At 40.4% G+C, this 27,372-nt stretch overlaps 1 protein-coding gene across 1 annotated transcript in view; it reads right to left on the bottom strand.

The window, feature by feature from the left end:
• Positions 1-21,002: 21,002 nt before the first annotated feature.
• SLC26A4 (solute carrier family 26 member 4) overlaps positions 21,003-27,372 on the bottom strand; it is a 48,618-nt gene continuing 42,248 nt past the window's right edge. Inside the window, exons 18-20 of the mRNA XM_069462177.1 lie at positions 25,349-25,494; positions 23,235-23,318; positions 21,003-21,026 (exon numbers count right to left, since the gene is read on the bottom strand). Of these exons, the coding sequence (XP_069318278.1) occupies positions 21,003-21,026; positions 23,235-23,318; positions 25,349-25,494 (254 nt within the window). The remainder of the gene's footprint in view (positions 21,027-23,234; positions 23,319-25,348; positions 25,495-27,372) is intronic.

Genomic DNA, 27,372 nt, shown 5'->3' with positions numbered 1-27,372 from the left:
TTAAAAGACTTTTACTCTATACATTCGGCTTTATAAACACGTTTTTAGGTATATTCACAACAAAGGACTTCTTTTTCTTGGCCCAAGATAAGAGTGAACTTAAGACATTTATGAATCAAAGTTATCCTTGCTTTTGTTACAATGTATAGTTCTGTATTACTAAGTGGTTTTCAAGATTCTTTCAGTTGCTGAGAGATTATTGTTGTTTGGGGATTGGAGAAAGCTCAACTTTTCTCCCATACCTCCTTGTTTCTTTAAATACAGTGCTGATGTGGTCAGACATTTTTTACCAATTTGGGGATATAAAAGAAGATAGTTTTCACCTAGGAAGTGCTTTTTTTAAAAAAAAAAAAAAAATCATGCTTAGCTTATCAGCTAAACTTCAGATAGATGCAAATCAGGTTCAAAATAATATTATTAGTGTCAACTGATGCTAATATCTAAAGAATTAGAATTAAAAAGAGCTTTCAATTTGTATCTTATATAATTTAATCTATAAGTCAAAAGTTTTGTCAGCCTTTTATGATGCATAAGTTATGAAAATTTACTGAAAGAAGATTCACTTACCAGCCTGAGCAAGAGCAAGACCCCATCTCTACTAAAAATAGAAAGAAATTATATAGACAGCTAAATATATATATAGAAAAAATTAGCTGGGCATGGTGGCACATGCCTGTAGTCCCAGCTACTTGGGAGGCTGAGGCAGGAGGATTGTTTGAGCCCAGGAGTTTGAGGTTGCTGTGAGCTAGGCTGACGCCACGGCACTCACACTAGCCTGGGCAACAGAGTGAGACTCTGTCTCAAAAAAAAAAAAAAAAAAAAAAGATTCACTTATTTTAGATTTGATAAAATGTTAAGCATGTATCATTTGATTTGATTTGACATCTGTTACTTCCATGCATTGCTTTAGCATCTGTGCTCTATATTCATTTTCCCTATTTTTTTTTTTTTTTTTCTTTTTGGAGACAGTTTTCTCTTTTGCCCTGGCATCAGCCTAGCTCACAGCAACGTCAAACTCCTGGGCTCAAGCAATCCTTCTGCCTCAGCCTCCCAAGTAGCTGGGACTACAGGCATGTGCCACCATGCCCAGCTAATTTTTCCTACATATTTTTAGTTGTCCAGCTAATTTCTTTCCATTTATAGTAGAGACAGGGTCTCGCTCTTGCTCAGGCTGGTCTTGAACCCCTGAGCTCAAGTGATCCGCCTGCCTCTGCCTTCCAGAGTGCTAGGATTACAGGCGTGAGCCACTGCACGGGCCAACAAGTCTGATAAGTAGAAATGGATGGAAGAGGCAGTAGAATATACTGGTTAAATATATGCCTTTTCAAATTATGATGGCCAGCTTTTTCAACACCATCAAAAACTAGGCAAGGGACAGATTCATGGAATAAGAAGGAAATAAAGACTGTAAGGACTGAACATTGCTGATTCAAGGCATTTTCTCACTCATCTCTTTAAGAAGATTACATCCTTTGAGGCCTGGCAATATACATAACCATTTGAAAAGAAGCCCTTTGATTTAGATAGGTCCTGCAAACTTCCTTCTTTTCTAAGAAGGAAAATTTTGCAATGTATATCCTTTAAGCTGAGTATGCCCGCTCCTTCCTATAGCTTCTTTGCTAAAAACTAATTGCTTTGTTTTTTCTCTCTCCTTTTTTATTCATCTTACTCCTGAAAGAATGCTTAGGTTGTTAAACTGCTCTCTGGCTATGCCATTATATTATAAGCAAGTAATCTGTGATACTATTTCCTAGACTTAAGAAAGCTTTCATCTGTGGGTCCCCTGACCCGAACCTCAGCTGCCACTCCATGCCAGTTGTAACAGGCTTCTTTGGTGCTATGGTTTGAATGAATGTGTCCTTCCAAAATTCATATGTTGGAATTTGAACCATATGTTGGTATTAAGAGGTGGGGCCTTTGGGAAAATTATTAAGTCATGAGGGTTCTGCCCTCATGAATGGAATTAATGCCCTTATGAAAGAGCCCTTAGAGAGCTGCCTGGCCCTCTTGCCCTTCCACCATGTGAGGATACAGCAACAAGGTGCCATCTCGGAAGCAGAGAGCCCTCACCAGACACTAGATTACTGACATCTTGATCTTGGACTTTCCAGCCTCCAGAACTATGAGAAATAAATTTTTGTTGTTTATAAATTACCCAGTCTCAGATATTTTGTTACAACAGCACAAACAGACTAACACACCTGGTTTATTTGTTTGTAAATAGACCCTGTTACTGTTTAAATAAATATATCTCTATGTTTTACATCATAGCCCAATATATAAACACAAACTCACACACATAAATATACATGTAAGTGATATGAAACTATACTTACCCTTTCTATATGCAGTGCTCTCTGCAATTTCTATTCTGCCCCTCTAAAAAATGTGCTGGTTACAACACACTAAAATGATGTCAGAGTACACTGATTGGGTTGTCATTTAAGTTTGAAAACCACTGCTTTATATCTCCCATGGTGTTTTGAAGAGCTTATACATCTGTGCAAAGGGGTAAGAAGGAAGAAGATAGATATCCAAGGCCAAAGAATGCCAGGAAACCTAAGACACAGCTACTTGGAGTTTCTCTTATAATTGATAATGGCTACCTCCAGAACTCCAAAGGAGCAAAAAACAATTCCTAATGGTAGATTTAACACCCAGCAGTCTTTCCACTGGGGAAAGTACTAGGCATGGATTTGCAATTCTTACTCCGACCTTAAGAACTACCTCCCCATCAAGGCACCTGCTCACATGCTGCCTTCTCTGATTCACTTTTGCAACAGGTAATACAGTGTAGTAGAGAAAGAGTATAAGCTTTGGAATCAGGCAGAACTGGGTTCAAATCTGAATTCTCCCTATGTGATATTGGACAATTAATTAAGTTCAATTTTTGTATCAGTAAAATGGGGATAATGATAGCTTTCCCCAGAGTTGACCTGAAGATCAAAGGAGATGACGTTTGTAAAGGCTTTTTATTGCTTGCGAAATAATGGACCTTCAATAAATTTTCATTTCTTTTATTCCTCTTGATAATTACTGCACCTTCAGAACACCCAGGCACTGTTTCTTTTAAGATATCACTTTCTACTTTGTGCTGTGTCAACATGCTTATTTTATCCACCCTAAAAATAAAGCTCCTTTAAGGATAGGGTCCATTGTTCATTCATATTTGTATGATACACAGAACTGAGCAGAAGGTCCTCACAAAATGTTTGTTGACCTACTAAAGAATATCATCAAAGATATGGCCATGTCAAAATTTAAAAACATTTAAAACTTGCACAAAGGGATACAAACACATTGTGGAATTTGGGGAGTGATTATGTTCATTATTGCGTTTTCTTGATTTTGTTATGATGGTTTTAGCGGTTTATATACATCAAAACTCATTAAATTGTGTAATTTAAGTATGTGCTGTTTATTACAAGTCTATTATATCTCATTAAAGCTATTAAATAAAAAAATAAAAATAAAAAAATAAAACTTGCACATGAATGTGCAAAATAACTGGCTAAAAGCTTAAATAAAAAATTTATGTTGCGAGGACACTGATAACTAGGATTGTAAAGAACAATTTATTAAACCAATATTCAGAGTTCACTCAATAAAATGAGCAAGGAGCATCCAATGCCAGAAGATAATGGCCCATGCATGTAGAGGTTCTGCTGGGGGACGTACAGCCAAACAATATTATGTCCAGTGAGGATGATATTCAAGCATACAGGCAAATGACGGTCATTTTCAATCATGAAGGAACTTAAGCAACACAACATGCCTGAGCTTTTTGGGGGGTGGTGGGTGGGGCTACTCTGTGTATATGTGTGTGTTTATTTATACATATATGTATACGCAACAATGAAATCTAGTCAATTAGAGAAATTAAAATTTAAAACTCAGGAAGTGAAAAACTGGTAAAATAATTTACTCAAGCATTTATTAGTGCCTACTATGTGTCAGACATTCTTCTAGGCACTACAGATACATCAGTTAACAAAGCAAATAACTTATTTTGCCTGTGCAAAACATACTCTAATAAAGTATAGCTGGTTTAAATATTCAACTTTACGGCCGGGCGCGGTGGCTCACGCCTGTAATCCTAGCACTCTGGGAGGCCGAGGCGGGTGGATCGCTCGAGGTCAGGAGTTCGAGACTAGCCTGAGCAAGAGTGAGACCCCGTCTCTACTAAAAATAGAAAGAAATTATATGGACAACTAAAATATATATATACAAAAAATTAGCCGGGCATGGTGGCACATGTCTGTAGTCCCAGCCACTCGGGAGGCTGAGGCAGTAGGATCGCTTAAGCCCAGGAGTTTGAGGTTGCTGTGAGCTAGGCTGACGCCACGGCACTCACTCTAGCCCGGGCAACAGAGTGAGACTCTGTCTCAAAAAAATAAATAAATAAATAAATAAATATTCAACTTTACTAATACTAAGCAACTATAGAAATTTTGATTGCAGAATAGAAGGTAAATGTAATAAACCTGGACAAAACAAATATAACGGGAAAATTCTAAAGAACAAAGGGGACAGAAAGCAGGTAAGTACTAATTTTTTGCAAATCATCTACCTTCACTGTTTAGAATTTAAAAGTAGTTTAAAATATAGTCATGCTCCACATAGCGATATTTTGTGCAACCATGGACCACATATGCAATGGTGGTCCCATAAGATTATAATGGAGCTGAAAAATTCCTGTTGCTTAGTGATGTCACAGCCAGCTTAATAACATAACACAATACATTACTCATGTTTGTGGTGATGCTGGTGTAAACAAACCTACTGCACTGCCAGTCATAAAATTATAGCATAACAATTATGTACTGTATGTAATACTTGATAAGAAATGACTATGTTACTGGTTTATGTATTTACTATACTTTGTTATCATTATTTTAGAGTATACTTCTGCTTATTAAAAAAAAGTTAACTGTAAAATAGCCTCAGGCAAGCCCTTCAGGAGCTATTCCAGAAGAAGGCATTGTTATCAAAGCAGATAACAGCTCCAGGCCTGTTATCGCCACTGAAGGCCTTCCAGTGGGACAAGATGTGCGGGTAGAAGACAGTGATATTGGTGATCCTGACCCTGTGTAGGCCTAGGCTAATGTGTGTGTTTGTGTCTTAATTTTTAGCAAAAAAGTTTAAAAAGTAAAAAATCAGAAATTTTAAAAGAAAAAGGCTTATAGAATAAGGAAAAACATTTTTGTACAGCTGTACAATGTGTGTTTTAAGCTAAGTTTTATTACAGTAATCAAAAAGTTAAAAAATTGGCTGGTCCAAGTACAATGGTGTTTACAACTAATTGATCACAACCAGTTACAGATTTCTTTGTTCCTTCTTCACTTGGCTAGCCTTAAAAAAAAAAAAAAAAGTTAAAAATTTACTGTTGATGAAAGAAAAAATTTTTTTATACATTTAGTGTAGCTGGGCACAGTGGCTCACGCCTATAATCCTAACACTGTGGGAGGCCAAGGGAAGAGGACTGTTTGAGCTCAGGGGTTCGAGACCAGCCTGAGCAAGAGCGAGACCCCGTCTCTACTGAAAATATAAAAATTAGCCAGGTGTCGTGGTGTGCGCCTATAAAGTCCCAGCTACTGGGGAGGCTGAGACAGAAATCGCTTGCGCCCAGGAGTTTGAGGTTGCTGTGAGTTAGGCTGATGCCACGGTACTCTACTCAGGGCAACGGAGTGAGACTCTGTCTAAAAATAAATAAATAAATTTCGTGTAGCCTAAGCATACAGTGTTTATAAAGTCTACAGTGGTATACAATAATATCCTAGGCCTTCACATTCACTCACCACTCAGTGACTCACCCAGAGCAACTTCCAGTCCTGCAAGTTCCATTCATTGTAAGGCCCTATACAGGTGTACCATTTTTTTGTCTTTTGTATCGTATTTTTACTGTACCTGTTCTATGTTCAGATATACAAATACTTATCATTGTGTTGCAATTGCCTATAATATTCAATAGAGTAACATGCCGTACAGGTTCATAGCCTAGGAGCAATAGACTATACCATATAGACCAGGTGCGTAGTAAGCTATACCGTCTAGGTTTGTGTAAGTACACTTTACGATGTTTGTACAACAACATAATGCATTTCTCAAAACATATCTCTGTCAATAAACAATGTATAACTGTATTAAGAATGACAAATTCAACTTCTTGGAGGTTTCCTTAATTTCTTGACCTAGCAAGACCTTTTAGAAAAGAATACCTCTCATATTAAAGAAAAAAAATGTTTTACTTCATGTCTTTTTGTTGTACCAACTTCAAATAAAATTAGTTAAAACTAGAACTTTTCCATTAAAGATAGCATCTATTGTAAAGCAGTCAGAGTCTAATCACTAATTCTTGATGAGATTAGTGCCCTTATAAAAAGAGACACTGAAGAGCTTGTTTGCTCTCTCTCTTCACGCACATGCATCGAGGGAAGGCCATGTGAACACACAACAAGAAGGCAGTAGCTGTATGCAAGCCAGGAAGAGAATCTTGACCAGAACCCAGCCATCCTGGCACCCTGATCTCAGACTTCCAGCTTCAGAACTATAGGAAAATAAGTTTCTGTTGTTTATACTACCCAGTCTATGGTATTTTGTTGTGGCAGCCCAAGCTGACTGATATAGATTTTGGTACCAAGAAGTGGGATGCTGCTGTAACAAATACCTAAGTATGTGGCAGTGGCTTTGCAACTGGATAATAAGTAAAGGCTGGAGGGATTTTGAGGTCTATGCTAGAAATACAGACATTAAGGACAATTCTGGTGAGGTCTCAGAAAAAAAGGAGGAAAATATCATTGGAGGAACGTGTTAACTGGAGGAAAGTTGATCCTTGTTATAAAATGGCAAAGCACTTGGCTGGCCTGTGCTCTAGTATTTGTGAAAGGTAGAACTTGTGAGGCTGAAATTGGATATTTAACTAAGGAGATTTTAAGCGTAGTGTTGAAGAAGGTTGGTTCCTCCTGACTGCTTATAGTGAAATGTGAAAGGAAGGAGATGAATTGAAGAAGGAATTGTTATGCAAAAAGAAACCAGAAATTGAATATTTGGAAAATTCTTGGCCTATCCATATGGTAAAAACCAAGAACGATTGCTCTGAAGAGAACGCTAAGCACGTGGCCGATTTGATAAAAACGATCATGAGTGCTATTCATGGGCTTAATCAGCCATTTCAACAGAAACCAGGAACAGAGATGGGATTATACCAGCAGAGACACTGCCAGTTTGATCTAAAGGGGACAAAGAAGGAGGCACAAAATGAAGGAAGTCATTTGGACTTCCTGGATTTTACAGGACAGGACCATAGAACTATTCAGCTGTGAACATGTGCTATCCTTCAGGAAAAAGAAGGACTTCAGAGGTCATCCAGAGATCATCAGAACTGCCACTCCCACCGCAGGCCCAGAGTGCAGGAGCCTGGGGGAAGGGAGAGGGCAAGACCGCTTCCACCTTGGTTTGAAAGGGCTGCAGGGGCAGGGCTCTCCCAGACAGCCACGTGGTTGGGGCTGCGCCATCAGCAGTGGGAGTGATGCTGCCACCTCAGTGAGCCTAGAGGGCAGAGCACCAAGCCAAAGAGGAATTTTCCCAAGCCTTAAGATCTAATGGAATTTGCCTCGCTAAGTTTTGGACTTGCCTGAACTGATCACTCCTTCCTTTCCTATTTCTCCCTTTTGGAATGGGAATGTTTGTTCTATGCCTGCCCTACCATTGTATTTGGGAAGCACAAAACTTGTCTGGTTTCCCAGGTTCATAACCGGAGAGGAATTTTGCCTCAGGATGAATCATACCTCAAGTCTCATCTGTATCTGATTTAAATGATATTTAGATGAGTCTGAACTTTTTTTTTCCTTTTATTTTTTCTTTCTTAGCAGCTGATTTCCTCACACTCCATGGGATCTAGAGAGACTTTGGACTTTAGATTTCTGAGTTGTTACTAGAATGACTTAAGACTTTTGGGGTGTGGGAGATGAAATAAATATATTTTGCATGCAATAAGGACATGAATTTTAGGGGGCCAGAATATCATGGACTGAGTATTTGTATCCCTCCAAAATTCATGTTGAAGCCCTAACCCCCAATGTGGTAGTATTTGGCTATGGGGCCTTGGGGAGCTGATTGGCATTAGATGAGGTTATGAGGGTAGGCCCTTCATGGTGGGTTTGTTTAGTGCCCTTATAAGAAGAGACACCAGAGAGCTTGCATGTACATGCACTGAGAAAAGGCCTTGTGAGCACACAGCAAGAAGGCATCTGTCTGCCACCCGGGAAGGGAGCTCTCACCAGAACCCAACCATGCCAGCACCCTGACCTTGGACTTCCAGCCTCCAGAATTGTGAGAAAAGAAATTTCTGTGGTTTACACCACCCAGTCTATGGTATTGTGTTACAGCAGCCCAAGCTGACTAATGCATACGGGAATGATTTAATTTTTCCAGGTTACACGGAAAGTCCTTGACAGCACCATAAAGATAGCTGTAAAGTTTACCTGGCAGAGAAAAAATAGGCACTGGAGTGCAATGAACTTCTCACTGAGGGGCTAGAGGATGATACTCTCTTTGTGGGCTTTCTAATTTGCTGTAGGGGAAGGAGAGTGTCAGTCTTCACTCAACTTGAGCTATTCCATTTATTGTTACTGTTTGCTTATCTCCTGCAATAAGAGACAATAAAAATGATAGCCTAGGCCTCCTTAACACTTAGCTAAGGCACCAGAGGAATTCAGAATGAATCTTGTTTACCCAGTGTCCAGTACAGGACATTTTTTGGCCCCTTCTTAATGCCCCAGGGGACAATCAAGCTGCTTTCTTGGAACCTGTTTGTACTTGTCTTCAACCATCTCCAGGGTGCTAACGACACCATCAACATTCACTCATCTACCAGTATGCAAACACATTGTAATGGTTTCTTTAATTATAGAATTGGCTCGGTGTTTTAGTATAGTAGTTAAAGGGTTTGGGCTGTGGAATTTTAGCTTTGCCATTTACTTTCTGATTGGCCTTCCTTAGACAACTCACTTAACCTTTCCTTGTCTCAGTTCCAAGTACCTGTAAAATGGGGAGAGTTGTTCCCACCTGTAGTGGGTTTTTTAAGATTAAATTAGCCAATGAATTTAAATAAATTAGCATCACACCTTACACAGTGCCTAAGAAATAATGAATGTTAGTCATCTTCATCTTCCTCACCATCTTTTCCAGGTAAGTAAAAATCCTAAACTCAAACCTGTTGAGGAGATGATGTCCACTAGGTGGCACCAGCCACAGCTAAACAAAATCTCCCCTTTCATCAAAAGTTCAGAAGTCATGAAGAGATGGAAATAAAATACAATGGCAATATGCAGTGTACATATGTAGATAGATCCGTATTGTAACCCCCAAACTAAGCATTTCATCCATAATAATTACCTAAATCATATCTTACCAGTCAAACATGTTCTGGTTTGTGATTCTCAGACCCCAAAAGATTCTGATCTGGAAGGGTCAGCAGACAAACTGAGAAACCCTCCCATTCTGTTTCTGGGTGTGGTGTGTGATACTAACCTGCACCATCTCAGGATTGTAGTTAAGGTGGTCAGGTTTTACTAACAAACGAGGGCTCTTTTTTTTTTTAATTAATTATTTTTTATTTTTATGTATTTATTTTTTTATTTTTTTGAGACAGAGTCTCACTCTGCTGCCCAGGCTAGAGTGCCGTGGCATCAGCCTAGCTCACAGCAACCTCAAACTCCTGGGCTCAAGTGATCCTCCTGCCTCAGCCTCCCGAGTAGCTGGGACTACAGGCATGCGCCACCATGCCCGGCTAATCTTTTCCTATATATTTTTTTAGTTGTCCAGACCATTTCTTTCTATTTTTAGTAGAGACAGGGTCTCACTCTTCCTCAGGCTGATCTTGAACTCCTGACCTCTAGCGATCCTCCCACCTCGGCCTCCCAGAGTGCTAGGATTACAGGTGTGAGCCACCTCGCCCGGCCAAAGGGCTTTTGTTTTGCATAAATCTATTCCTCCTACTTACATTGTAGCAGGGTGTGATGTGGAGAAGGACTCTGTTGAAGGTCAGAGATTTTGTGCCTAACACACTGTGGGAGGAAACTCTTTAGGGCCAAGGAGAAGGAAGCAGACAGCTTACATAGGTATAGCACCTTGGTTGGAAGAGCAAACAAGTTCAAGTAAGGTTTTTAGAAGTTTTTCTATGTGATAAGATCAACAGTGCTTTTGCAATTAGATGTTTTTCTGATATCTGAGAATTCATAGTAAAGCAAGAACAAAATAGGCTGGACATTTAGGTTACAAGACTTTTTTACTTTTCTGTCTTATGATTCTTTTCTATTGTCCCTAAGCCTTCAAGTAAAATCTTTTTTTTGTTTGTTTGTTTTGAGACAGAGTCTCACTCTGTTGCCCAAGCTAGAGTGCCATGGCGTCAGCCTAGCTCACAGCAACCTCAAACTCCTGGGCTCAAGCGATCCTCCTGCCTCAGCCTCCCAAGTAGCTGGGACTACAGGCATGTGCCACCATGCCCGGCTAATTTTTTCTATATAGATTTTTAGTTGTCCAGATCATTTCTTTCTATTTTTAGTAGAGATGGAGTCTCGCTCTTGCTCAGACTGGTCTTGAACTCCTGACCTCGAGCGATCTTCCCGCCTCAGCCTCCCAGAGTGCTAGGATTACAGGCGTGAGCCACCATGCCCGGCCTGCAAGTAAAATCTTATTAAATGTATCCTAGTTATGTCTTAAGGAAATAAAGGATAGGGCCATGTCCATCTTTGGGCTGGATTATTACACAGTTGGGACTGAATTATAGAATTAAGGTGATAAACTGTTTTAAATTGTGGAAGCACTTGTTAATGCAGATGAATTGGATAAAAGCCTGGGATTCCTACAGTTTCATGGGATAGACTGTTTTGTCCTTTGGGTATCAAAGGGCAGAGTGATTCCAGAAGACTGGAACCAGCTGAATTTCTAGGTGCTGGTGACGGATCCAGAACAGGGAAGAGTTGGCAGAAAAGAAAGCATACAAGGGCAAAAGTGAAGAGGAGATGTAAACAAATGCAGAACCTAATTAAACTGAGTAAGGAAGGAAGTTGAAAAGAGCAGTTTGGAAAGTCAGTCTAGGCTGAGCTTTCTGTTTTAGGAAACAGGCAGAGGCAGGACTACTCCTTCAGCCTCTCCACCCCCTCCCCCAGCCCATCCTTGCCTCTTTCCTATCCCAGAGGAAGGGAGGTTTTTGTCCCATCCATGTTAAATCCCCTCTTGCCTCTTGTCCACATACCATCAGTTACCTAGTCCCTTTTGTGCATCTTAAATTCTTTCATTACTGGCTTTGCTCTCTAAGCATATAAAAGAAGTTGAAGTCTCTGCCTTTTAAAACAAATCAAAACTCTCCCTTCATTTTGCATATTATAGTTACTATCCTGTTCTTTCTCTCCTTTGCAGCCAATCTTCTAGAAAGAGCAGTCTCCCTGGCTTCACGTTCTTTCTTCTCTTTCTACTCTCTTCTCAACTCCCCACAGTCTGGCCATTTTGCCAATACTCAACTGAAAATGTCCCTGCTGAGGTTACCAATGAACTCCTTCATATCAAAATCATTGGTGGATTTCAGCGCAAACCTAGCTAAACTGCCTGCAAGATTTACAACCATTGACTTCATAGACCTTTATTTCTTTATTCAGTCATTTATTCAATAATTATTGAGCACCTACTATACATTAGACACTGTTCTAGGCCCTGTGCTGTATAGACAGGTGATGTGTTACCCCAAGGGTGTAGCCAGAATATAACAGCAGAGTTATCTGGCCTGGGGCCAGGACAAGGGAGATGGTGAGCTCCACAACATTGGTTGGTGGGACAGCAAGCCCTTATAAAGGGGCCACACTTTGACTAACTTCTCTGCTTGTGTGACAATCTGAATTTCAGATTGCTTACTCAAAGTTAGTTTCATCATAGTATCAACTCTCCTGTAAACATATCATCTTAAAGAGCGGGTGCAGTGGCTTACACCTGTAATCCCAGTACTTTAAGAGGCCTATGCAGGAGGACTGCTTGAGGCCGGGAGTTCAAGGCCAGCCTAGCAAGACTTTGTCTCTACAAAAAATTTTTAAAAAGCTATGATCGTGCCGCTGCACTCCAGCCTGGGCAACACAGTGAAACCCTGTCTCTAAAAAATAAAAAATTTTAAAGAAAATCAGCCGAGTATAGTGGCACGCACCCAGCTACTCTAGAGGCTGAGGCAGAAGGATTGCTTGAGCCCAGGAGTTTGAGGCTGCAGTGAGCTATGATCGTGCCGCTGCATTCCAGCCTGGGCAACACAGTGAGACCCTATCTCTTAAAAAAAAAAAAAAGCATTATCTTCAAATTGCTGAAAACGTGACACTTTGGGAGGGAATGACCACTCTTTATGCTCCCCAATCCTCATCCCCCTTCCCCAACTAAGCTTTCCTTGTATCCTCTTGGAACTTGCTTTTTGGGGGTTAGACTAACATATAAATAATTAAACAATAATTTCAGAGAATTGTAAATGCTATGAAGGAAATAGAGCAGGGCAATGTGATAGGAAGCACCTGTGGGTCTCGGGTGGGGATGGAGAACTGGTTTATAAAGTGGGGTCAAAGAAGGCCTCTTTGGAAGATGATATCTAAGCTGAGACCTGAAAGATGAGAAAGAGTTAACTTTAGTCAAACCTGGAAGGAAAGCCAGGCAGAGGGAAGAGTAAGTGCAAAGGTGCTAAAGAACTTGGAACATTGGAGGAACTGAAAGGTACCCATGTGCCTAGAGCTTTGTAATACAATGGTGGTTAGAAAGAAGGAAAGAGGTGGGCTTTGTTTTATAAGATGAGAGCTGTCACCAGCACGTGGTTAAATGTTAATAAGAATAATTCAGTGGAGAAAAGGAGTTGAGATGCAGAAGGGAAGGGGATCTTGCACGAGTGGAGGGTCTGCCTTCTGCTTTGATAAGAACGGAAACACACATACCTTTTAAAGCTCTTTTCCCTTAGTTTTAATAATGTTGCTCGATTCTCCCCCTCCATCTCTGATTGTTCCTTCTCAGTTTCCCTTCCAAACAACCCTTTAATTTTGTTTGTCTGCAGGGCTCTGTCCACAGCACTCTCCTTCTTTTTTTTTAATTGGCAAAATTAAAAGGGTAAATCTCTTCTAATTATTCTCTAAACATTTCCTTTGGCAATCTTATTCCTTACCACACCAGCCTAGACCACTCTTGTTAGGCTTCACTTTCCACTGTCCAACTGCAGATATATATGTTTTATTCTCCCAAATTTATATTTTCAGTTTAGATCTGTCCTCTGACCTGATTTCACTGGTTATTCGATACCTCCACTTGGATGAAAACATCTTGAATTCAACGTGTCCAAAATTGGGATTCTTGGGTTCCCCCAACGCATACACACAAAACACAACACTGAACAGTGTGGGTGTTCACTGATGGTCCAAGCTCTACCTCTCTCCATAACCTTCACCCTGTTCTTTGATACAGACATTTGAAGTTTTTTCATTCTGATGTAAAGCGTCACGGTAAACTTTATTAGTGCTCATCAATATTTCTAGTTCTCCTTCCCTTCCTAGTCATTTGAGAGTGTTATGTTTGTCTACCTCTTTTACTTTGGCCACTGAAATGTGAGTGAAAGTTACACATTACTTCGGGGTGGGAATATTTTAAAGCAGATTCACAATTCTCCTTGCTTTCTTTTTTTTTTCTTTGCCTTCTTTTGTACCAAGGTGATCCTGTTTGAGATGTAACATCAAAGCAGCCTGGAATGCTGAGCCATCACATGGAGAAAAATTGCCCTGACTCACAGCAAATATTGAGCAATAAAAAAACCAAAACCAAACAAAAGGCTTTTCTTGTATAAGTCACTAAGGCTTTTACTTTTTTTAGTTCTGAGGTGTATGTGCACACAGACATGTGAGTACGTGTGTGTTTTAGGTCACTGCAGTATGATTAAATCTATCCTGAGTGATACAAATGCGATGCAAGTAAGTACTTAAAACAAATTTCTTTCAGCCCCTACTTCCAACTAGTTGGCCATCCATAAAAATAAGCCTTCCTAAATAGAAACTCTGGGGCTGCCAATGTCCCCAAACTGTCCCTCTTCAACTCTCCCCAATTTCAGTAATTATCATCATCATCCTCTTAGCTGCTCAATCCAGAATCCAAAAACAGGAACTATCTTAATTCCTCCCTCTTCTTCTCTCACACAGTCTGATCACGAAGTTTTCCTATGTACGTCTCAGATATGTCCTGGACATCTGCAATAGCCTTCCTCCTGTTCCTGCTTCCAGGCTTGGGATACATATAGTGCCATCTTATGGTACAGAATCAGAAGTTCATAAAGCGTCTACAGTAAAAATTCTGCCTCCTGCCCCTGTCGCCAGCCACCCACTTCCTTCTTGTAGGCAACCAGAATGACCAGTTCCTTGTGTATCCTGAGAGAGATACTCTGCACATAGAAACGAGTCTACAAGCCTCTCAGAATTTTTTTTTTTTTTTTTTTTTTTTTTTTTTTTTTTTTGAGACAGAGTCTCACTCTGTTGCCTGGGCTAGAGTGAGTGTCGTGGCGTCAGCCTAGCTCACAGCAACCTCAAACTCCTGGACTCAAGCAATCCTCCTGCCTCAGCCTCCTGAGTAGCTGGGACTACAGGCATGTGCCACCATGCCCGGCTAATTTTTTTTCTATATATTTTTAGTTGTCCAGATAATTTCTTTCTATTTTTAGTAGAGACGGGGTCTCACTCTTGCTCAGGCTGGTCTCGAACTCCTGAGCTCAAACGGTTCACCCACCTCGGTCTCCCAGAGTACTAGGATTACAGGCTTGAGCCACCGCCCGGCCAGAATAATATTTTAAAAATACAAATCTGACCATATTTTTCCCGGTTTAAAGCTTTTCAGTGCCTTTCCATTATGGACTTTTGAATGTGTAGGGCCCTGCTCCCCTTCCCTCTCTCCCACTATGCTCCAGTCCTGCCAAGCTGAGTTCTCGGCCACCTCAGGGCGGTTCCCTGCGCTGTTCCCTTTGCTTGAGAACATCTTCCCCAGATCTGCACAAGCCAACGCCTTCCTTAAATACTATCTCCTCAGAGAGTGTGCCAGCCTCCTAACTTACTCTCTGTCATCACCCTCCAATTGTCACCTCCAAAGTGTCTACTGCAAATAGTCATTATATATTTATAGGTATGTTAACTTCCTCATTGATCGTCTCCCACCTTGGGCTGTAAGTTCCATGAGAACAGAAACTCTGTTTTGTTTACCACTCACGGAATAGTCAGCCCCTAGTTCTGTGCCTGTTATAAAATAGGCACACAGTAAACATTTGGTAAATGAAGGAAGGAAGGAATGGGTGAGGAACTGACGGAAAAACTTGTGCCTTGGAGTGGGGGGTAGGGGTGGGCGGAAGCAGATCAAACTAAAAAGAGAAACTAGCTTCAGCTATTGAAGCAGGCAAGTTTGGCCTCCATATTTCCTGCCCCCGCCCACCCCCGTGGGTTTTCAGCCTAAGCTTCCTCACCCTGCGTGGCTGGCTGTGTCTCTGGTCAACCCAATGAGGAGAAGAGGGCTGAGGAAAGAGGAGAGCAGAGCTTCACTTCCAATTAAAAGGTTCAAGCAGGCCGGGTGCGGTGGCTCACACCTGTAATCCTAGCACTCTGGGAGGCTGAGGTGGGCGGATCGTTTGAGCTCAGGAGTTCGAGACCAGCCTGAGCAAGAGCGAGACCCCATCTCTACTAAAAATAGAAAGAAGTTATATGGACAGCTAAAAATATATATAGAAAAAAAAAAAAAGGTTCAAGCCCTTTAACTATTTGGGAGAAGGTGGCAGTAAGCACAGAGCACTCCTTTGCCAGAACTTGTATTTTGTCACAGATGTTTAATAACTGGTTTAAACAGACATGTTAAGCAATCACCTCTTCCTTTGTTTTAGGGACCAAAAAATTCCTGTATTACAAGCAAGTACAACCAGAAAAAAGACAGTGACTCTCACTTAGAAACAGCAACATGCTTATAAGGAAATATTAATGCCACAATCTTCAATCGGTATCTACTTCTGCCTTATATGTTTTAAAATAGCCCATTCTTTTCCTAATCATAAGAGTAATGCCTCATATGATTATAAATAATAGAATACTAAAATTATCTTAAAAGGATAAACTATGGAAGTAAAAATCACATCCATGGAGCAAGCCTTTTATTTCTAAATCACAAAAGCTAATACATCTGCTTTCATCTCTTACTTGCTCCTTGGAAACTAAAAAACAAAAGCCTCATTCATCTCTACTTTAATTGTACCTTCTGAGTTCATTTCTGGATACCCAGATCAGCTGACTGGATTAGCTAGGTAACATAACCCAGCCATTTTGCTTTTATCTCTTACCAGACTAGAGGAGAAAATCCAAACTCCTTAATACCGTATACAAGGCTCCTGGTTATCTGGCCCCCGTCCACCTTCCAGCGTCATTTCTCACCACTTCCTTCGCTTACACACTTAAGTGGGAACTTGCTAGAGAAAGGTCAGGGCTCATCTGTGTGTTCTGATGGTCTAGACCTCTCCTACTCACCCAAATACTTCTGGGCCAGGGTATAGAAGGATGCCCAGGCCTCCTCGTTTTGGACATGGTATAGCCTTGAGGGAATGGGTTAAAGGAGCCCGCTGTGTTGGTTTACCACAAATTGGTAAGCTAGCAAGTGAATTCAGCTGGGGAGGGTAGGCTTGACTACTTTGATCAACACACAGATAAGAACTGTCAAGTGTTGGGCAGTTTCACTAGTTCACAGGTGCCTTGAAGAGACCTGTACCTGGTCTTCCTTCTAAACAGTTTCCAATTTGTAGCGCTGGTTGGACAGGGACTTGTAACATTCTTTCACATCATCTAAAGGATGACCTTTAGCTGCTCCTCCTGCGCTGCTTAGAGCGCCTCCCTGACTGGGATGGCCGTGGGTAAAAATGAAGTTGCAGAGAAAGAATATGTTCTCATTGGAGACTCACTGAAAGTCATTGCAAACAAATTCTACAGTAGAATATGAGGTGTTCAACTTACCCTGGCCATAGCTAGTATAATATCAGAAGTACTTCTCCAACTCAGAATGTCCCTGTTCCGCTGTAAGTCTGGGGTTGAAGTTAGGAAGAGTGGTGTATCTGTGCTTGGAGTACATTTTTAAAAGGGCTCTCCGAAGGGGTCTTGTGCTTATGGTATAGTTAAGCTTCTTGATTGCGGTGGTGTTTACACAAAGCTATACATGGGATAAAACTGCATAAAGCTACACACACACACACACACATGCACACGCACACACACGAATGAGTGCATGTATAAATGGTGAAATGTGAATAAGCTCTATGGCTTGCACCAATGCCAATTTTTTGGTTTTTTTTTTTTTTTATTGTACTGTAGCTATGCAAGATATTAACACTTGGGGAGGCTGGGTGAAGGGTACATGGGAATCTTGCCATATATTTCTTTGTAAATTCCTGTGAATCTATAATTATTTCTAAATAAAAAGTTTTAAAGGAGGGGGGAGGTGTCTCAGAGCACTGGGGCACTGGGTCTAAAACAATACTTTGGGAATGGCCTATGCAAAAACAGTACCTCAATGTCCAGGCCCAGGGATGTTCCTGAAGAAAGGATGAAGTGGGCCAACTTGCTCGGCATATTCAAAATGGACACAGAGACTAAGAGGGCCTCCAACTCCCTGAAACTCTCTGTTAGCATCCAAGTGTGTCCCCAGCCCCTTTTCTGGAGACCGGCAGGTACGACAGGCAGGCAAGCAGGTCAGTTGTAGTAAGCCTCAGGAATAGGCCCAATAGGTCAGGAAACTGAATGTCTTACATGATTTGATAACTGCCATTCTCAACCATGTGGTCCTTACTCAGCATCACTGACTGCAGCTTATTCCTGTCATCCAGCAATCCTTACTGAGTATCTACCTCGTGTCTGGCATGCTTCACTCTTCCAAGTACGTGGGATATGTCTCAGAACAAAACGAAGAACCCTGCCCTGGTGGAGCTTATGTTCTAGCAGAGGGGAGGAGGCAGGAAGGGCAACAGTAATAGGTGAATTATAGAGCATACTAGAGGGTGATAAAAAGAGCCAGGTAAGGGGACCAAGAATTCAGAAGATGGTGTGGCATGTGGGAGAGGGAATGTTGACCACTTCTCTGAGTTCTTAAAGGATGTGATTGTATTGGAAATCAATTCTCTATTTGAATTTTCTTTTCCCACTACCAAATTCTCTACCCCACTATTCCTTTCTATTTCTTCCTGATCACTCTCTCTTCTTCCCTCCACCTTTTATTTTAGCCTTCCTCTTTGCTCTTTCTTCCATTAATTTCCCCTTTCTGGAAGCCATTCTCCTAAGTGAAGTATCTCAGGAACAGAAAAACAAATACCACATGTATGCACTTATAAGTGGATGCTGAATGATGGGTATACATGGTCATACAGATCGGTATAATGGATGTTGGAGACTCAGCAGGGGGCTGGGTGGGAGGAGGGTGAGGGATCAAAAAATTATCTAGCGGGTGCAATATATGCTATTCAGGTAGCCCTGACTTGACAACTGTACAATTCATTCATGTATCAAAAAACCACTTGGGCCCCTAAACCTATTGAAATAAAATAACAGTAATAAAAACCATTGCACAAAATAAGCTGGAAATATTTGGGTAAGAATTACAAGATTTGACTGAAATACTTGTGCATAACATTGTTTATTGCATTGATAAATCTACAAAAAGAAATTACACACAAACAGAAGTAGAGCTATAAAGATTACATCAAAATGGTGACTTGTGAGGGTAATAGCAAACGTGGAATATAGCATTTTATTTATTTGTATGTTTGTTTATTTGAGACAGGGTCTTGCTATGTTGCTGAGGCTGGACTCCAACTGCTGGGCTCAAGCAATCCTCTCGCCTGAGCCTCTCCAGTAGCTGAGACTGCAGGTGTGCACCACCACACTGGGCTCATTTTTTATTATATTTAATAGTTTTATTCAGAAAAGATACATCTGAGTAGTTTAGAAGGCAACTTTACATTTATTTAAAAATATGTGCAAATATTTCTAAATGTACATGATTTCATTTTCTTTCACTTATGAAACTCATATACATATTGAAATCTTATTCTACAGGTTAAAAATATAGCAAAAGACAAGTTAAAAGTAAAATTTCCATTGACAATACAGAATTAAAAGTATGCTTACTATTCACAAAATGCATAGAGTAGACAGTATTCTAGAGTGTGCTTGAGAACAAGTTAAACTGTGGTCTCATATAGTCACAAATGGACCCAAAATTTACAAAACTCTAGCCTTGTTGTAAAATGTAACTTTGGTATTTCCTTTAAAAAAAAAATGAGCAGTACATATTGCCTTTATTAAACAGAGGTATTCATTCATTTTCTGCAAGACTATTACATACTCTTCAGATATATGATTTGTTGCCATTATATTAATAATAATTAGGTATTGCTGTAGATAGCCAGCAATATAATCCTGGTTATGCTGTGACCAGATATCAAACAATTTGATATGGTCACTGATCATATTCCTTCAGAAGTAGATGCACATTTCTGATTGTGTTTAGTAAGAAAAACAGAGATAAGACATTCTACCTTTGGACAGGGCCTACTACAGAACATGAGTATGCATGGGTTTGGGTATATGTGGGGGTCCTGGAACCAATCCCCTGAATACACCAAGAGTAGTTCTCAATCAAGCAAGACATTGTCTCGATTGGAGACCTGGGTATTTATTTTTCTCTAGAATGAAGTACTTCATTTACTCCAGCGTGACATATATGGAAATAGTCCATTAAGACCAAAGCCTACATGTGATATATAATACCTAGAAAACTGTTGGCACTCAGAAAAGACTAAGTAAATACAAAAGATCTAAAATAAAAATTTTTAGCTTAAAATATGGATTTTTTTAAAAACCTATGTATTTTCAATATATATTCCAAATCAATTTTTTATATGATGTTCAGATAGAATTGCTTTGTCTTTAAAAACTCATTTTAAACATAGACTCCTATAGGCAGTTCACTTTTAGATTTTTTTCGAAAAGTGGTCAGAGTTCAGTTAAAGATTACATACTGCTAAAAGTCTATTTTATTTATTTATTTTTCTTGGTACTTTAATGGATGCCAACATACTGCCAAAATTTTACAGAAAAAATATAAACTCATTTTAATCACCATGGTCTTTTCTTTGATCTCAGCTGTGATCCATGATTATCATATCAAAACATGATTTCTATAAACCATGAAAATCTCATCGATTCATTTCTCTGCATCAGTGTTTCTAAAATATATCAGCCTAGTTCTGTAGCTTTTAAGTAAACCATTTCCAGGATCAAAAAGATCCTGAATTTTAGTTATATATCCGGTTACCATATAATAGCACTTCATTATTAAGTACTAACGAAACTTGCATTCTAAAAACTTTTGAATTATGTCCCCAAAGTGATTTTTGCAGGTTTTGGTTGATGAATGCATTAATAATTACATTTCAGCATTTACTGAGTGTGGCACTGTGATCAGTGCAGCTCATGGCTATCAAGTTCTGTCAAAAACTGATTTTTCTCTATGGTTAGTCATTCCTGACTCACCTGACCACAGGCTGTTGGGTCAGCACTCACTCCAGCTGAACAGAGACACGCCAGTACCCACATGAACATTGTTAGCAAATCTGTCGTGAGGGATCAACGGCATATTAAAACATCAGCAGATCTGGACATTGCTGAATGACCTGAATAATTCTCCTCACCATTTTACACATTTTAGAAGTAAGCTGTTTATTTTATAAATAAAGTGTAAGAACAATTTTAGTGCTTCTCTTTCAATGGCTAAGGGGTTAAAAAAAATCAAAGATTTAAAAAAATGTTATAGAAAAAGAATGAGTGTTTCAAGTCTGAAGAAATAGTTAATATAGAAAATGTTTGTGTAGAATGACATTGCTGGGTCAGTTTTGTCTTGCAGTCCTTGCTCATAGAGACCTCCTGAGCCCGCTTTCAGGAAGCAAGTTTACGCATAGCCTGTGGGAGCAAGGGGGAAACAAAGCGTTGATGTAACTGAATTCTCCTTAAGTCTACATTATTTTTTTAACAAATACATTTTTATAGTATTGGTTGCTTACTTTTACTCACCATAGGTGTCCATCATCACAATAGAACTAGGGTAAAAACTTAATTTTGTACCTCATCATACTTTAATTGGATTTATTTAAAAGCAGTGATTAGTATTTATTGAGCACTTACTATGTACAAGACACTGTTCTTGTTAATTTACATGCATCCTTTAATTTTCACAACTCTGTGGTATTATTTCTATATACATGAAGATACGAAAATTAAGACAGGGTAAGTAATTCGCCCTGGGCTGCACAGCCAGTAAGTAGCAGAACCAGTACAAGCACCCAGGTCTGTCTGGTCCTAAAGTACACACCCTTGAAACCACTCTGCTATACTGCTTCACCATCTGTAGAAACCCTATCTGAATGATTCTTTTATGTGGCAATCAACAAATATCCTATAATGTGGCAGCTTCTCAAGTTCTAATTTTGATATATGAGTTTTTATTCAAATTAAGCCTACCCTATATTCATAGAGTCATAAACTACTAAAGCTGAAAGGATTTCTCAGCTCAGTAAGGATTTTCCTGTGCTCTCTAAGCTGGTAGGCTAAGATGCAGGGCCTGTGATTTTTACTCTAGCAATATATTTCTGCCACAAAAATCCCTGCCTGTCATCCCTGCTGCATGATTTTACCATAGGGGGATTGAATGTTTTTCTCTTCAACATTTTTATCAGGACCTGGAAAAAGGCAGAGAAGTCATCCTTATCAGATTTGCGTATGACACCAATGTGGCTGGATGAGGGAGTCCATATGATGGATGGTAGATTCAAAATACAAAACTACGTCAATAAACTGGAACAAACAAGATACAATCTGCAGAAATCTGTGTAGTCCTGCATTAGGGTCAAAAACCAATTAAATAAGTATAAGTGGGAAGCCCTGCTGGACTACTGTTTGTGTGAAAATGCCCGAGTCTTGGCCGGGCGCGGTGGCTCACGCCTGTAATCCTACCACTCTGGGAGGCCGAGGCGGGTGGATCGCTCAAGGTCAGGAGTTCGAGACCAGCCTGAGCGAGACCCCGTCTCTACTAAAAATAGAAAGAAATGATCTGGACAACTAAAAATCTATATAGAAAAAATTAGCCGGGCATGGTGGCGCATGCCTGTAGTCCCAGCTACTCGGGAGGCTGAGGCAGTAGGATCGCTTAAGCCGAGGAGTCTGAGGTTGCTGTGAGCTAGGCTGATGCCACGGCACTCACTCTAGCCTGGGCAACAAAGTGAGACTCTGTCTCAACAAAAAAAAAAAAAAAAAATGCCCGAGTCTTTAGTTGACCCCTGCTTAATAGAAGCCCAGATTTTGATGTAGCTATTATGAAAGTAAACACATTTTTAATTTGATGAGACAAAGGAAGGTCATGGTTGCATAATCTCCATGCTGGCCTGACCGCATTGGAATTTTGTGTCCCCATCTTGGCCAAAGAAGCATCGACAAACTGTGCATCTATGAGGAATGCCAGAGGTATTAGAGGAGTCTTGGCTGGAAGAGATTCTGGTGGAGACACGAGAGCTGTTCTCAAATATTTGAAGGGCTATTCAGTGGAAAGATTTGTGTTGACAAAGAAGGCAGATTGAGATCAGTTTCACTAGGTGGTTATGACAGAAAGGCCAAGTTCAGTTTTGTAAGCACAGCTAACATTTATAGTCCATGTAACAAACTCCCTTGAGAAATCACTGGAATGTCTAGAAATGGTCACATGAAAGCTAAGTGAACATCCATCGGGGAGGTCATAGAAGGGATTTCTGCATGGGCTAGGATATTGGACTACTTGATTTCTAAGAAATCTTTTAACTTTAAACCAAACACCTTTTCCCTATCCACGGCCTTGGAAGAGAGCTACATGGAGGCTTAGGTATAAAATTAGGACCTGTGCGTTAGCTGCTGCCAGTGGCTGATCATCCTATATGCCTGGGGCCAAATGTCCCCAAGTGCTTAATTTCTTCAAGGGGGAGAATTCTTGTTTTCCATTTTCCCCTTCTATGAAGCCACCCTTTTGGTATTTTTTGGAATTATTTTCCCTGACAGTTCTTAATCAGATATATTCACTATATGCATACCCTATTTATTCAAGATATAATCCAAATTATTTTCTTCAGAAGAAAATAACCATACCTCATCCTGGACATCAAGTTCTTCTTTAATCAGCTCTGCTTCCATTAATTCAAGATGATCTTCACAATCTTGAATGAGGGTGATCTTAAAAAAGAAAGCACAGAGTGGAAATATAATATAACAGCATCAACCCACCGGGTACTCCACTGAAAATGATTTGAAGCTTTGCTGGTGCTTCTCATCATGCTTTACGTACTTCAGAGTCCTCTTCAGCTTTCTCATTCTTTTATATTTCCCACCTTGGAAGTTTCCCTGTATCATGTGTTCACATTTAAATGTGAACCGGTACAATTCTCCATTGTCTAAACTCCTTTTCAGCTCTCCAACCTCTGAAGTGTAGGCCTCTTAACAAGTCGCCCCTTCTGCCTAAATGATTCAGCATGAGTGACGCTTCTCTTTCAGTGGCTAAGCTAAGAGCACTTAGTGCAGCCTCGAGCATGCAGTGAATGTACAGTGGAGGGCTTGTGACTGGTGACAACAAACAGTCCCAAATTGAATGGGATGGAAATTAATTTTATTGTAGATGGAAACCAATGTCTATGGATCAAGTTGGTTGTTCAGAAAAGTTCTGGTTTTTAGGGGTAGTATGTAATTTAATCTTCTACACAGAGGAAGCCAAGAACAATTTGGGCTTTTTCATATGCTTAAAGAAGGACATTTCCATAGCATCTCCAAATGTGTATCTAGGCTAGAATGATGTTTTGCAGGTCTACTTAGCTATTTTTCATCTCAAAAATAACCCAATTCTCTTTGCTAGTGTGGAAATGAATTAGAGGATTAAGTCCCTGTGCAAATGGTCTTGACATAATGGGAAAGGTAGAGGCTGGGCGTAACTATAAGTTGGGGCTGTCCTGGCATAGTCCTGCGATGGTAAAATAAAATATGGAGAAGGTCATATCACCGCAGCCACAATATCCACAATACACAGTGACTCTTCCTGAAGGAAAAGAAGGTACCACAGGTCAGGCAAAGTTTATCATCACTATACATTTACCATATGCAGGGCTTTGTGCTAGACCCTGAGGAGATACAAAAGTATAAGGTTCCCGATCTCACAGGCCACCAGTAATGCTCAACCCACTATCCAGTGGACCAGTAAGTATATAATATAAGCATTCACTTATATTCAGTCTAACATTTAGTCAGGGTCAAAAAAAAAAAAAAATCCATCCCAGCACTGGGTGTGGTGGCTCATGCCTGTAATCCCAGCTACTCGGGAGGCTGAGGTGGGAGGATCACTTGAGCCCCGGAGTTAAAGACCAGCCTGAGCAACATAGTGAAACCCTGTCTCAAATTTTAAATAAATACATCCTAGGCACTCACAATACCTCCCTGATTGCAAACAAGATTGAGTCTAATTTAGTAGGTACACTCTTGGTTAGTGGTCTTTACGGCTTTCGCAGCCTAAGATCTTAGATAAGAATGGGTGTAAACAAATAACAACTATTTTCATGTTTAAAAAGAACTTGATACCTTTGCTCTGTTTTACTTTTTTTTTTTTTTTTTTGTGACACGGAGTCTCACTTTGTCACCCTGGGTAGAGTGCAATGGTGTCATCATAGTTCACAGCAACCTCAAACTCCTGGCTCAATTGATCCTCCTGCCTCAGCCTCCCAAGTAGCTGGGAATATAGGTGTGCACCACCACACCTGGCTAATTTTTTTCTATTTTTTGTAGAGATGGGGTCTCGCTATTTTGCACAGGCTAGTCTTGAACTTCTGGTCCCAAGTGATCCTTCCACCTTGGCCTCCCAGAGTGCTAGTATTATAGGCATGAGCCACCACACCTGGCTTCAGTGCTAAATTCTAAAAAGGCATTATAGCTAATGCCCACTTTTATTAGTAAATTCATATATTATAGAACTATCATGTACTGAGTACTACCAGGTACTTTCCTATAAACTATCTTATTTAGTCTTCACATCTACCCAGCAAGGTGAATGTTTTTTACTCCCATATTCCTGATGAAAAAACTGAGGTTCCAAGAAGTTATGCAGATAACCTAAAATCCAACAGCCAGGCTGGGATTCAAGCCTACATTTGTGTAATTTTTGCCATTTACAGAAATCATGATAGTTTAGGAGAGACATATACGTAGAAAGTTTAAATATTTACCGTTTCTAAAATGGAATCTTGACCCTCTTGGGATTTCACCTGGTTCTGTAGATAGAGTATAGCATCGTGGACAGTCAAAAAGAATGTGTCCTTTCTAATGTTGTCATCAAAGAATCCACACCGCTCCAGCTTTTCTATCACATGATCTTGAAAAAAGAAAGAAAATATTTAGTCTCTAGGAAAAGATATTTTTGTAGCATCAACCAATACTAAGGTTTTGTAGCTCCTCCTTTTAATTTTTTTTTTTTTCTGTCTCATTTCCAAATGTGACCTTGCTCTAGACTGAGTTTCTTTTCTAGAAGCACACAGAATGGTTACCCCATAATGGTGGTGGTCAGCCTTGGTGCACGACCATGTTCCTTCTGCCGGGCCAGTGTACCCATCCTCCAGCGGCTGATGGTTCACAGCTGTGCCCCTCTCTGGAGAATTTCTCTCTTGGCTCTGCTTCTAGAGAATTCAGCCTAAGCACTAGCACCTCCCTACACACGTACATTCACACACTGACACAGAGACTCACACCCTGGAGAGCCCTCTTACTCTGCGGGGTCCCGGTCATCTCCAGCTCTGCTCTGCTCCTAACAATGCCCCCATTGGTCTGGCACCAATGTCAGGATATACGTTCCCATGTATTATCAGGTCTGTAGCACAAATTGGAAGTAATGTCCTTTGGGGTTCAAAAATGTTCTCAGAGTCATTGCTTAATGTGTACAGAGTTTCTGTGTGTGGTGATGAAAAATTTTGGAAATAGATCACAGGCAATGATTGTACAACATTGTGAATGTAATTAATGCCACTGAATTAACAGTACACTAAAAAGTGACTAAAATGACAAGTTTTATGTTACCCTATACTGCACTTTAAAAAATAGTTTAAAAATATGTGGGAGGACACTGATTCTATCTTATGGAATGAAGTGTTGCCCAATTCCAGAAATGCAAATGAAGCCAATGGAGATCTTTAAATGTGTTGTATTTTGACAGATCTGGCCACCATGAAGGGGCCTGAAGGAGACTGCTCATGATCCCAGGACCCCTTGAGGAACACAGGAAAAGGCCCCACTAACCCCTTGAAGGGGCACTGTGTCTTCCTCATGGAGCCCCAAGAGTTGTGAATCCCTCTCAGGTCTGAGTTCTGCTCTTTTTTGCATTTGCACACCCTGATCTATGGCTCTCGGGACACCGAATGTTAGTTTGCTCTGTGAGACAGTGTTTTAACTTGGGGTGCTAAGGTTAGTTTGTGCCGTGGCAGGGCACATCCTTTGCATTTGCCGTGATCTAGTCACTGGCAGAAAAGGTTTTAAAGGTAACTGACAGCAGTTGCTGTAAGTAGTTACCACCGCAGGGCGCTAGCTTTCAGAATCTGCAGGTATGTGGATTCTTTTCTCTTGCACACTTAGGTAAGGGAGGACTCAGGTGTCTGACTGGGTCAGACAGAAACGGGTAAATCATTTGCTAAGTTGGTCAAGGAGATCTCTGAGCCAGAGCATCTCAGCTCTGAGAAACCCACGATCCAGCATAAAAATGGGATTTCTAATTTCTAAGGAGCTGAGTACTTCACCTTCTGGTAGACCTGCCTCTCCTTGTACAAGATTTCTGGCCCTGGGAGCTACAGATATTTACAAAAGTGACAAAAATCAATCTTCCTTTTTTTTTTTTTTTTTTTTTTTGAGACAGAGTCTCGCTCTGTTGCCCAGTCTAGAGTGCCATGACATCAGCCTCGCTCACAGCAACCTCAAACTCCTGGGCTCAAGCTATCCTCCTGTCTCAGCCTCCCGAGTAGCTGGGACTACAGGCATGTGCCACCATGCCCAGCTAAATTTTTCTATATATATTTTTGGTTGTCCATATAATTTATTTCTATTTTTAGTAGAGATAGGGTCTTGCTCTTGCTCAGGCTGGTCTTGAACTCCTGAGCTCAAACGATCCACCCACCTCGGCCTCCCAGAGTGCTAGGATTACTTACAGGTGTGAACCACTGTGCCCGGCCGCAAAAATCAATCTTACTAAATCTCATTCAGAATTACA

Source organism: Eulemur rufifrons, chromosome 29, assembly GCF_041146395.1.
Source record: "Eulemur rufifrons isolate Redbay chromosome 29, OSU_ERuf_1, whole genome shotgun sequence".
NCBI classification, from domain to species: Eukaryota; Metazoa; Chordata; class Mammalia; order Primates; family Lemuridae; genus Eulemur; species Eulemur rufifrons.
The sequence above is the reverse complement of the archived record's forward strand: the minus strand, read 5'-3'. Positions and strand labels throughout refer to the sequence as shown.